Source organism: Salvelinus alpinus, chromosome 11 (genome assembly GCF_045679555.1).
Source record: "Salvelinus alpinus chromosome 11, SLU_Salpinus.1, whole genome shotgun sequence".
Lineage (NCBI taxonomy): Eukaryota > Metazoa > Chordata > Actinopteri > Salmoniformes > Salmonidae > Salvelinus > Salvelinus alpinus.
The window spans coordinates 51,855,779-51,867,938 of record NC_092096.1 but is presented as its reverse complement, the minus strand read 5'-3'; the positions used below and the strand labels follow the sequence as shown (position 1 = coordinate 51,867,938).

General features: G+C 42.4%; 1 protein-coding gene across 1 annotated transcript in view; it reads left to right on the top strand.

Annotated features, from left to right (window-relative positions):
• Positions 1-8,631, top strand: part of LOC139534358 (ATP-sensitive inward rectifier potassium channel 10-like) — a 34,802-nt gene extending 26,171 nt beyond the window's left edge. The window contains exon 6 of the mRNA XM_071333448.1: positions 1,207-8,631. Within this exon, the coding sequence (XP_071189549.1) occupies positions 1,207-1,622 (416 nt within the window). The 3' untranslated portion in view covers positions 1,623-8,631. The remainder of the gene's footprint in view (positions 1-1,206) is intronic.
• The last annotated feature ends 3,529 nt before the right edge of the window (positions 8,632-12,160 follow it).

The following is a 12,160-nucleotide window of genomic DNA, read 5'->3' as shown; positions in this document are numbered from 1 at the left end:
GGCTCCGAGCTGGGGTAATTTGTTTCACATATCAGGCCCTCAGGCCTTAGGCCTGTGCCAAGAGAGGGCAGAGTTAGCCGTTTGAGAGAGTGGTGTTATGGTGTTGGCCCTTACCCTGCCGGCGTAGGAACTGGGGCAGGTTCTGAAGAAATAGCTCCTCTGACTAACTAGACTGTCTACCACATACCATGCATTGTGTACTGTATGTATGTATGTATGTATGTATGTATGTATGTATGTATGTATGTATGTATGTATGTATGTATGTATGTATGTATGTATGTATGTATGTATGTATGTATGTATGTATGTATGTATGTATGTATGCATGCGTGCTTGCCACAGGAGGTTGGTGGCACCTTAATTGGGGAGGATGGGCTTGTGGTAATGGCTGGAGTGGAATGGTATCAAATACATGGTTACCGTGTGTTTGATGCCATTCACGCCGTTCCAGCCATTATTGTGAGCCGTCCTCCCCTCAGCAGCCTCCACTGGTGCATGCGTACATGTGTGTGTGCTTGTGCGTTCGTGCATGGGCATGTGTGTGTGTTACGAAACACTGTTTTTGCCTCAGTGAGAGCAGTACTGGGTTCAGGTTAGGATAAGGGCTGTTTTCACAGATGACGGAACATCTCTGAGTGTGGGCTGTTGACGCAGGTGTGTGCTTGTTGGGTGTGTATATGCCTTGTAGCGTACTATTTGTGTAATGGTGGTTGTGTGTTAGTGAAAGGTGATGCTTATGTTAATGGTATCATTATGTACATGTTTTCTTTAATGGGTCTTTGTATGAATGTGTGATCGGATTTCAGGAACAACTGCTTGAACAGGGTGCTGTGTTTGTGTTCTTGATGTTCTTTATGAGTTTAGTCATTTGTGTTTACAGTAAGTGTGTGTTTTTGTGAGTAGCTGTGTGGGTTTTATGTTTTGGAGCAGGCTTGTAGAAAGAGAGTGTGTATGGTAAGCGGCCACACTAACTTCTCTCAATGGACTGTGTTTATATCTCAGTCGCCATGGTGCACTTTAGCTTTGGTTTTACGCAAGGAAGTCCCACACCCTTTAGTCCATATATTTTGTGATCTGGATTCAGCAGAGAAATCAGATGGTAAGTCAAGATAACATTTAGCCTTTTATTGTTACAGCCCATTCTGGCGTATGCATATTTAGTGCTAAAGAGTTGTTATCTGTCTTTCATTCTCTCTGTCGTAGGAGGGGGATGGACGGATCCGGATCTGGCAGACTTTGAGCTGCTGGTGATCATGAGTGCCACGGTGGAGCCCACCTCCGCCACCTGCCAGGTGCGCACCTCCTACCTTCCTGACGAGATCCTGTGGGGTTACGAGTTCCCCCCCGTGGTCTCCCTGTCCCCCTCGGGGAAGTATGTGGCCGACTTCGCCTTCTTCGACAAGGTGGCCAAAACAAAGACCACCCCCCTCTTCAAACAGGCCTCGCCCCCAAGCCCAGCCATGCGCTCCTCCCGTTACCATGGCAGCAGCAGAGGGAGCGCGGAGGAAGGGGCAGACCTGGAGAAGATCAAACTGGAGGAGAGCTATAGAGGGGAGGAGAGGGGGAGGGGCAGGGGGAGAGATAGTAGTCTTCTCAGTGTCCGTATCAGCAATGTCTAGAGGGAGAGCACGAGTAGGATGCAATGAGAGAGCAAGGAGAAAGGAGAAATGATATGTATGGAGATTGAACAATTATCAAGTGAGAAAACATTATTGAATGCAATAGAGATGAGCTGCTCCCCTGTTGGGAAACGTGAACACAAAACACACACTTACACACATGCGCTTGTGTTTTGGATTTGATGGGAATGTATCACCCCTTGTGGTTGATAAGGATTTCCACAACCTGGAAAGGGACAACATACTGTACATCCCTTCTGGGTTTACTGTACTGTAATCAAAGATGGACTAAGGGGGCTTTTTAAACTTCATATGTCTGTATTTTTTAATGAAAGTACTTGTGTAACTATAAAGGTTGACTGGTTTATGTGAACATAACATGGTTTACTTGGACATAATCACAGAATCATGGTACTGTTTCAGTTTTTTACACAAAAAGGTACTCTGTCCGCAGGAGATGGGAGTGGAAGCACTGGAAAACACTGGAAAACAAAACTATTTTTCTTTAAGGATTTTTACTGAATATATCATATTGTATGTATGTGTATTTGTCCCTATCGATGCGAACAATGGCAGTACTCATTCTTCTGAATATATGTTTAGCAGGGGTAAATTACGTTTGAATTCCAGTCAAAAAAAGTAAAGTAAACCAAATTCCAAATCCAAATGTTCCTTCTTGAAAAGCATTGAAAATAATTGTAATTTCAGTGTACTTCCTCAATCGTCTGGCATTGAAATGGAATTGACACCAACCCTGATGTTTAGAGTTTGTTCTTTTATGTTTTCTTTTCACTGGAATATATGCATTGAAGATGTATGTTAACAATACTAAAAGCACTTTAACTTGGCGGAAAATTGTACTTTACACAATGGAGAGTAACTAACTTCCTAATTTCATGCGCTGTGTGTGTCCGTGTGCGTGTGTGTGTGCAAGCATGTTTATATGAGTCAATGTGAGTGCAATTCTGAATGTGTATGTACTTCTTATTCATACGGCACTTCAAAACCTGAACAATTCCGTGGCCATTCGAAAACGTGCCACTTAACTAAGCCTTTTGATATGCCAATGTAATTTTTACAGTACAGTCGTGGCCAAAAGTTTTGCGAATGACACAAATATTAATTTTCACAAAGTCTGCCGCCTCAGTTCGTATGATGGCAATTTGCATATACTCCAGACTTTTATGAAGAGTGATCAGATGAATTGCAATTAATTGCAAAGTCCCTCTTTGCCATGCAAATGAACTGAATCCCCCAAAAACATTTCCACTGCATTTCAGCCTTGCCACAAAAGGACCAGCTGACATCATGTCAGTGATTCTCTTGTTAAATACAGGTGTGAGTGTTGACGAGGACAAGGTTGGAGATCACTCTGTCATGCTGATTGAGTTCAAACAACAGACTGGAAGCTTCAAAAGGAGGGTGTTTCTTGGAATCATTTTTCTTCCTCTGTCAACCATGGTTAGTTGCAAGGAAACACGTGCCGTCATCATTGCTTTGCACAAAAAGGGCTTCACAGGCAAGGATATTGCTGCCAGTAAGATTGCACCTAAATCAATCATTTATCGGATCATCAAGAACTTCAAGGAGAGCGGTTCAATGGTTGTGAAGAAGGCTTCAGGGCGCCCAAGAAAGTCCAGCAAGCGCCAGAACCGTCTCCTAAAGTTGATTCAGCTGCGGGATCGGGGCACCACCAGTACAGAGCTTGCTCAGGAATGGCAGCAGGCAGGTGTGAGTGCATCTGCCGCACAGTGAGGCGAAGACTTTTGGAGGATGGCCTGGTGTCAAGAATGGCAGCAAAGAAGCCACTTCTCTCCATGAAAAACATCAGGGACAGACTGCTATTCTGCAAAAGGTACAGGGATTGGACTGCTGAGGACTGGGGTAAAGTCATTTTCTCTGATGAATCCCCTTTCCGATTGTTTGGGGCATCCGGAAAAAAAGCTTGTCCGGAGAAGACAAGGTGAGCGCTACCATCAGTCCTGTGTCATGCCAACAGTAAAGCATCCTGAGACCATTCATGTGTGAGGTTGCTTCTCAGCCAAGGGAGTGGGCTCACTCACAATTTTGCCTAAGAACACAGCCATTAATAAAGAATGGTACCAACACATCCTTCGAGAGCAACTTCTCCCAACCATCCAGGAACAGTTTGGTGACGAACAATGCCTTTTCCAGCATGATGGAGCACCTTGCCATAAGAAAAAATTGATAAATAAGTGGCTCGGGGAACAAAACATTGATATTTTGGGTCCATAGCCAGGAAACTCCCCAGACCTTAGTCCCATTGAGAACTTGTGGTCAATCCTCAAGAGGCGGGTGGACAAACAAAACCCCACAAATTCTGACAAACTTCAAGCATTGATTATGCAAGAATGGGCTGCCATCAGTCAGGATGTGGCCCAGAAGTTTAATTGATAGCATGCCAGGGCGGATTGCAGAGGTCTTGAAAAAGTATCTAAAGACACTGAAGCAGCAAACTTTGTGGAAATTAATATTTGTGTCATTCTCAAAACTTTTGGCCACGACTGTACATTACACCAACTCCTCTCTATTATGATATCATTAGAATTGCCATTCAGAGGATATTGAAATCCCTTTCTATGGTGCCAGTAAATGTATTTTGTAACGCCTGTCAGAGCTGTGTAGGTCAGATGGTTTGGTTCATCAGGGCCACATTAAGTAGCCAAATGTTGTCAAACGTTGCAGATAGAAATACCCCGAATAGAGCTGACCTGATTCCTTATTCTACATGTCAGACAGAGATGTTTGTTTTACATAGCATATTTTTACATGCTGCTGAATGTGCCCCATGTCTGTGATTGTTTATAATGTGTTGCCAGGCCAGGGCCCATCTCTAATAATGGAACATCATCACCCTACACCGTAAAACAAAGTGTTTAGGATCTGAATTTGGATTTAAATGAGTCAAATAATTCAGATGAAAACACGTCACAGTGTTTAGATTGTAAACACCGCAACATTTTTATTCGCTGTAACACTTTTTAGTCACATAAACACGTTTATTATTCAGCACAAGGCATTTAGGTTTTAAACACTGAGGGTGTTTGAACACTGCCCTATTTGCATACTGTACAACCCAGCATGTCTTTTGAGTGAATGTGAGCGATACCCACCCATGACTGTATTTGTTAGTGACAGTGAAATGGTTGTTTTGCGTTCAATGAAGCCTTCACCAAGCGCCTGCCTAAGTTAATGCGTTTCAATTTAAAGTAAACCCTGTATGACCACAAATTATACATTTCATAAGGCCTTTAGTTATGGCTTAGTTATCATTGACATTATAGTCTGATCCTGGCTCATGGACCACATCAGACCTGCAAGTCACAAAACGCTTGTTTGTGAAGTGATTAGTAATTATTTCGGAATCCAGCCAGAAAATGAATAGCCAACCATTTGAAACTTTTATCACCCAAAACCTGCACTCAGAATGACTGCTATGGTGAAGGACTTCTTGTGAATTTCCAGCAGACTAGACGCTTATGATATTTCTGCCTTTCTCAGTTCCCCTAAAAAAAGTATTATAAAAAAAAGAAAAGAAAAGGAGGAAACCTTAAATTGCACCACCATCTAACCCTGCAGCTATACTAACTATACACTATCCCCTCCAAAAATCCACCCCATCACACTACTTGGCCCTAAACAATCTTACACCAGGCTGCATGGGCACCCCCATAGTTGACACAGTGCTTTCTCTATCCCAACTGTACACTCAATCTGACTGTGGCCTCCTGCACATTTCTCACATCGTCGAATCTCCCTTCTACACACTGCTGCAACATGTTAGAATCCTTGGCACCTAAAGCACCGAAGTGGGTTCGGAACATAGGCCCTCACAGAATAGCAAATACAGTTCCTTCAGAAAGTATTCATACCTCTGGACTTAATCCACATTTTGTTGTGTTGCTGCTTACATTTCTCAGCCATCTACACACAATACCCCATAATGATAAAGTAAAAGTGTTTTTTTGAAATTGGGGTAAATGTATTGAAAATGAAATACAGAAATATCTAGTATTCACACCCCCGAGTCCATACTTTGTAGAGCACCTTTGGCAGTGAATACAGCTGTGAGTATTTCTGGATAAGTCTCTAAGAGCTTTCTACACCTGGATTGTGCAACATTTGCCCATTATTATTTTCTAAATTCTTTAAGCTCAGTCAAATTGGTTGTTGATCATTTTCAGTTCTTGCCATATATCTTCAAGTAGATTTAAGTCAAAACTGTAACTCAGACACTCAGAAATATTCACTGTCTTCTTGGTAAGCAATTCCAATGTAGATTTGGTCTTGTGTTTTAGGTTATTGTCCTGCTGAAAGGTGAATGCATCTCCCAGTGTCTGGTGGAAGCAGACAGAACCAGGTTTTCCTGTAGGATTTTGCCTGTGCTAAGCTCCATTACGTTTCCTTTTATCCTGAAAAACTCCCCAGTCCTTAACGATTGCAAGCATAACCATAACATGATGCAGCCACCACTAAAAATGGACAGTGGTACTCAGTAATGTGTTGTATTGGATTTGCCCAAAACATAACATTTGTATTCAGGGCAAAAAGTGAATTGCTTTGCCACATTTTTTGCAGTATTACTTCAGTGCCTTGTTGCAAACAGGATGCATGTTTTTATTCTATAAGGGCTTCTTTCTTTTCACTCTGTTCAATTAGGTTAGTATTGTGGAGTAACTACAATGTTGTTGATTCATTCTTAGTTTTCCCCTATCACCGCCATGTGACTGTTTTAAAGTGACCATTGATTGGCCCCATGATGAAATCCCTGAGCGGTTTGCTTCCTCCACGGCAACCGAGTTAGGAAGGATGCCTGTATCTTTGTAGTGACTGGGTGTATTGATACACCATCCAAAGTGTCATTAATAACTTGCCAGCAAGAGCCCTACTGTTATTCCCCACACTTACAGTATTTTATTGTTCCGCTTCTTCACAATTTTGCCAGTGTCTGACATGCCTACGTGTGTCTTTGAACATTATTTATATGTGACTATGTATTTTTTCAGCCATTCATGGACAGTTTTGAATAACTCCTACAAATACACATTGGATATTAAATGCTCTGTGACAATTTGGTATAGTGCACATGCTAGGCAACGATGGTAGAGGGGGACTCACAAACGCATCATATATTTTGTCTATGTAGAGTAAGAGGATGGCATGAGTTTTCAGCTAGTATGAATAAACCACCTGAATATTAATATACAGTACATTTGGAAGTAATCAGACACATGGACTTGATTGGAGTCCACCTGTGGTAAATTCACTTGATTGGACATGATTTGGAAAGGCACACACTTGTCTATATAAGGTCCCACAGTTAACAGCGCATGTCAGAGCAAAAACCAAGCCATGAAGTCGAGGGAATTGTCCGTAGAGCTCCGAGACGGGATTGTGTCGAGGCACAGATCTGGGGAAGGGTACCAAAACATTTCTGCAGCATTGAAGGTCCCCAAGAACACCGTGGCCTCCATCATTCTTAAATGGAAGTAGTTTGGAACCACCAAGACTCTTACTAGAGCTGGCCGCCCGGCCAAACTGAGCAATCGGGGAAGAAGGACCTTGGTCAGGGAGTTGACCAAGAACCAAATGGTCACTCTGACAGGGCTCCAGAGTTCCTCTGTGGAGATGGGAGAACCTTCCAGAAGGACAACCATCTCTGCAGCACTCCAATCAGGCTATTATGGTAGAATGGCCAAACAGAAGCTACTCCGCAGTAGAAGGCACATGACAGCTCACTTGGAGTTTGCCAAAAGGCACCTAAAGGACTCTGACCATGAGACACAAGATTCTCTGGTCTGATGAAACTAAGATTGAACTCTGGCCTGAACGCCAGAGTCACGTCAGGAGGGAACCTGGCACCATTCCCGCGGTGAAGCATGGTGGTGGAAGCATCATGCTGTGGGGATGTTTTTTCAGGGGCAGGGACCAGGAGACTAGTCAGGATCGAGGCAAAGTACAGAGAGTTTCTTGATGAAAATCTGCTCCAGAGAGATCAGGACCTGACTGGGGCGAAGGTTCACTTTCCAACAGGACAACGACCCTATGCACACAGCCAAGACAATGCAGGAGTGGCTTAGGGGGAAATCTATGAAAGTTCTTGAGTGGCCCAGCCAGAGCCCAATCGAACATCTCTGGAGAGACCTGAAAATAGCTGCACAGTGACACTCCCCATCCAACCTGACAGAACTTGAGAGGATCTGCGGAGAAGAATGGGAGAAACTCCCCAAATACAGGTGTGCCAAGTTTGTAGCGTCATACCCAAGAAGACTCGAGGCTGTAATCACTTCCAAAGATGCTTCAACAAAGTAAAGGGTCTGAATACTTATGTAAATGTGATATTTAGCCCTATTTTAAAGAGATTACAAAATGTTTGAAAGCAGTCTATGGACAAGGAAACCGCAATCTATGATTTGATTACCCACTGCCATCAACCATTAATATTAGTATTTCTTGTGCAGAGAATTCCCACTGACATTCCCACTGTTCTCACATTTGCCTGTCTCCCCATCTAATTTCATTACTGTCTGAATAAAGTGTCAAACCACCCCAAAAATATGTTGAACAAAATATTAGCTTACTTTTAAATGTCATCCCCCACAAATCTCAAATTAACAAAGTCATTTAAATTTTGTGTTCATTTAATGTTCAAATTATTCTGAATACACCTGACCTGTGTTTTTCCCCACCCTGTTCATAGGCCTGAGCCATATAGAAATACAACTTTCTTCAAAAGTTGCCACCCCTGGTGTAGTAATATTATTTGTATCCTAGAAAACCAGTTGCATTGCTAACCTGGTTGGTTAGCTTTAGCTACCTGCAGATCCATGCATGGTGCATGGGAGATGGGTTGGGATTATGGTTCATTGTCTAGCTAGCTAGCTAGAAGTCGAAACAAAATACTCCACTATGCAAGTAACCATTCTACTGTACCATTTACACCTTCTGTATCCTGTGCATGTGACAAATAAACTTTGATTTGATTTGATATAGCGTGTGTTTACCAGAGACGGTAATGTGAAGAACAACATGACCTGCACCAAAGTCAGTTTAGGATATAGGCCAAGAACTAGATCAAGTGTATTTTTACGACTACTTTCACCACTTTTAGCCTTGTAATCTTTGGTTGTTTACCACAATACCTTACTCACTCTGTTTAGCACATGGCCTCACATGTGAATCCTTAAAGAGATGGGTGGGGCTAAGGCGTAAGAGGGTGTGAGCGATGCTGAATGGGTGCAGACAAAGAAGAGTTCTCCAGTAGGTGTACCAAAATATTCAAGGGCCATTTTCTCAAAAGTGGGGTTACAAGTTTAGCAACTTTCAAAGCAGACTTACTTTCCCCATTGTTCCTCAACTGCAGTGTATGATATACCATTTTCTAGCTCTAAGTCTACTTTTATCCAATGTAAAAACACAATTTAAAATGTTACATCGGACCAAATCGGGGTGGTGGGTCACATAATAACATAGTATAATGTTACTGTTATACCAAAAACACCACCTAATTTTAGTCCCCCAAAAAATGATAATGCGGTCAAAACTCAACCGCCCGTGCCATTATACAGAATGTGTCTAACATTGTTTTTCATGTAGGCTACACTGTCCCGCAAATGTTCCGCAAAATCATCCTATTGTCCCGCATTTTTTTTATATAAATGCAGACCTGGTGGCGAGCGCAATACTGAGAAGACCCTGTCTGTCCTTCTGAGTTTTGATGCAGAGTGTTTGCCGATAAAGTCATGCTAGGGTGTATAAGTTGTTGTTCTGAACACACTACGGTGTTTCAGGTTTATGGTCATGTTGCAACAGTATGTAGGAGGGAGATGGAGGGAGATTCCAAGGTCTGAGAAGTGTGCAGGAGGGCATGCGACAAAGGAGTGTGACGTTTCAGTGGAAAAAGTGGAGTGTTTCAATTGTGGGGGTGGCCATGTTGTTTGGGAACAGAAAGGTCCCGTGCAAGTGAGTCAGGTGGAAGTTTCCAGGTTGAGAGCAATGCAGAAACTGTCATATGCTGAGGGAGTGAGGAAAGTAGAGAATGGTAGGCAAAGGGTGAGGGAGCCTGAGAGGATCCTTGTGAGTAGTAGGCCGGTACAGAGTGACCCGAACATTTTGTGCTTTAGTAAGGTTGGCTTATTGGCGTTTATTGCTATTGTCATTAATTGTACCGCGCAGATGGAAAGGAAATCCCAGAAGATTGAGTTGGTAGCAGCAGCAGCAGAGAAGTCTTGGAGATCAGACATTTTAGTACAGAAGAACTGCAGGGGGTTTTGAGAGAAGGGGTTCCAGCCTGATGTAGGATCTGTTGGGACCAAAGTAGTGGGAAGGGGTTGTGGGGTGTATAGGGGATAGTGGTATGTATGTACAGTATGTATGTATGTATGTATGTATGTATGTATGTATGTATGTATGTATGTATGTATGTATGTATGTATGTATGTATGTATGTACTCTATGTATATATATATATATAAACAAATGTGCAATGCAGTTTCTGAACAGTGAAAAGCAGCATTACACAACAAAGCGTCTAGTCTGCCGAAAACCATATGAAGGAAGAATCCAACGTTACGAGTCCTCAAACTGCCTATAACAAATGACTTTTTTTTTGTTGATGCGTAGCATATTGAAAACTTCATAGCCTATTGTTTTTGTCCTTCGTAAAACAATAATTGTCCACCTCGCGGTTCAACTGTGGTAAATGCATCAGGGCATTGCATGCATATAGGCCTACAGTATGACGTAAATATTTCCAAAAATAAATATAAAGGAAGAGAAGCTTAGGCCTACAATGTAAGATATTCTGTCATTTCAACAGTCGTAAAAAAGTAGAACGCACAGTAGAAAACCGTAAATGTGTCTTACAGCACACTGAAATACTTTCCTGTAAGTTCTACAGTAAAACACTGTAGAATGCACAGTAAATACCTATGTGAGAACGACATTCTCACATAGATATTCTTCTTATCTAGGTGGGTGAGGGCAGTATGGAGTGCAATTGAGATTGCTTTGTCTATGGAACTGTTGGGGCAGTAATTGTATTGGAGTGGCTCTAGGGTGTCTTGGGATGATGGAACTGATGTGTGCCATAACCAGCCTCTCAAAGCCCTTCATGATTATAGATGTGAGTGCTACAGGGCAGTAATCATTGTGGCATGAAGCCTTAGAGTTCTTGGGAACAGGAATGATGGTGGTCATCTTAACATCTTAAAACGTGGGGATTACAGACTGGGACAAGGAGAGGTTGAAAATGACTGACTGTCTGCCAGCTGTTCTGTCCCTAGTGGCGAGTTGTGTTGATGGAAATTGGGCATCGTGTGTCTTAACGACGCGGAGTTGAAATCGACGGCAAACAGAGAAGCAGCCTCTGGATGTAAGTTTTTCTGCTTGGTTATAGCCTCGTACAGTTCGTTAAGTGCCAGCTTGTTATTTTTCTTGTCCTGAGGTAGAATGTATACAACAGTCACGATAACAGCTGAAAACTCCCTCGGGAGGTAGAATGGTCGGCATTTGACCATCAGGTATTCCAAGATGGGTGAACAATGGGTCAACACTTCCACCGCGCTCAAGTCAATTTCCCGACTCTACTGTCCTGTCTGCACCATGAATGGAGAATCCATTCTCTTGGATAGCCATGTGGGGTATCTTGTCCGAGAGCTATGTTTCAGAAAAGCAGGGAATATTGCAGTTTTGAGATTCCCATTGGTAGCAAATGCGCGATCGGAGGTCCTCCATCTTATCATCAAGTGACTGTACATTGGCCAGTAGAATGGAGGGAAGAGGTTGCCGGTTCTCCCTTCACCCTAATCTCGCCAGTATCCCACCCTCTCTTGCCTGTGTAACATTGACATTTCCTCTTGGGTACCCTAAAAATTGGGTCGGAATTACAGGAAAAGCCCAGGGCAGATGAGTTGGGAGTCGAAGTCAAAGTCGAAGTTGAAGCCGGAATTGAGGTAAGTAACTGCCGATCTGATGTTCAAAAGTTTAATGAAAAGAAAGTAAAAATAAACTACAAAAGAATCGCAACAAAGCTAATTTGGGTTGGAGCTTGCAAAAAGGTGGCCATCCAGTACAGCGCCATTTTAGTGGAGCGCAAAAAAACATTTGAACACTAGTGGGTGAATGGTATTGTTGTTTCTGACTCATTAACATATTTTGAAATGTATTGCAAAAGGAAATAACAAAATAGCATTAAACTGGGAAAGATGGGTTAATCTGTGGACACTGGAGGGTAGGAGTTAAGATAGCAATGAATGGTGGATTGGCAGCTGTGGGTGAAAATTCAGCACTTGAAGAAAAAGGAAATTAGGAATATATGAATAGTTATTTAACTACAGGTACAGTAGATGTGAGCGAAAATAGTTGTAAGTAGCAGTATAAGTATTGTTGTCTGTTAGTTTACTTCAATCACGGTAGGGATGGTCGAGTATGGGGGGAAAAGTAAAGAGAAAAATATTAAAATAAAGGGGATTAGAATTGATGCAAACAATGAAAATGATCCTACAATCTATCTGCAA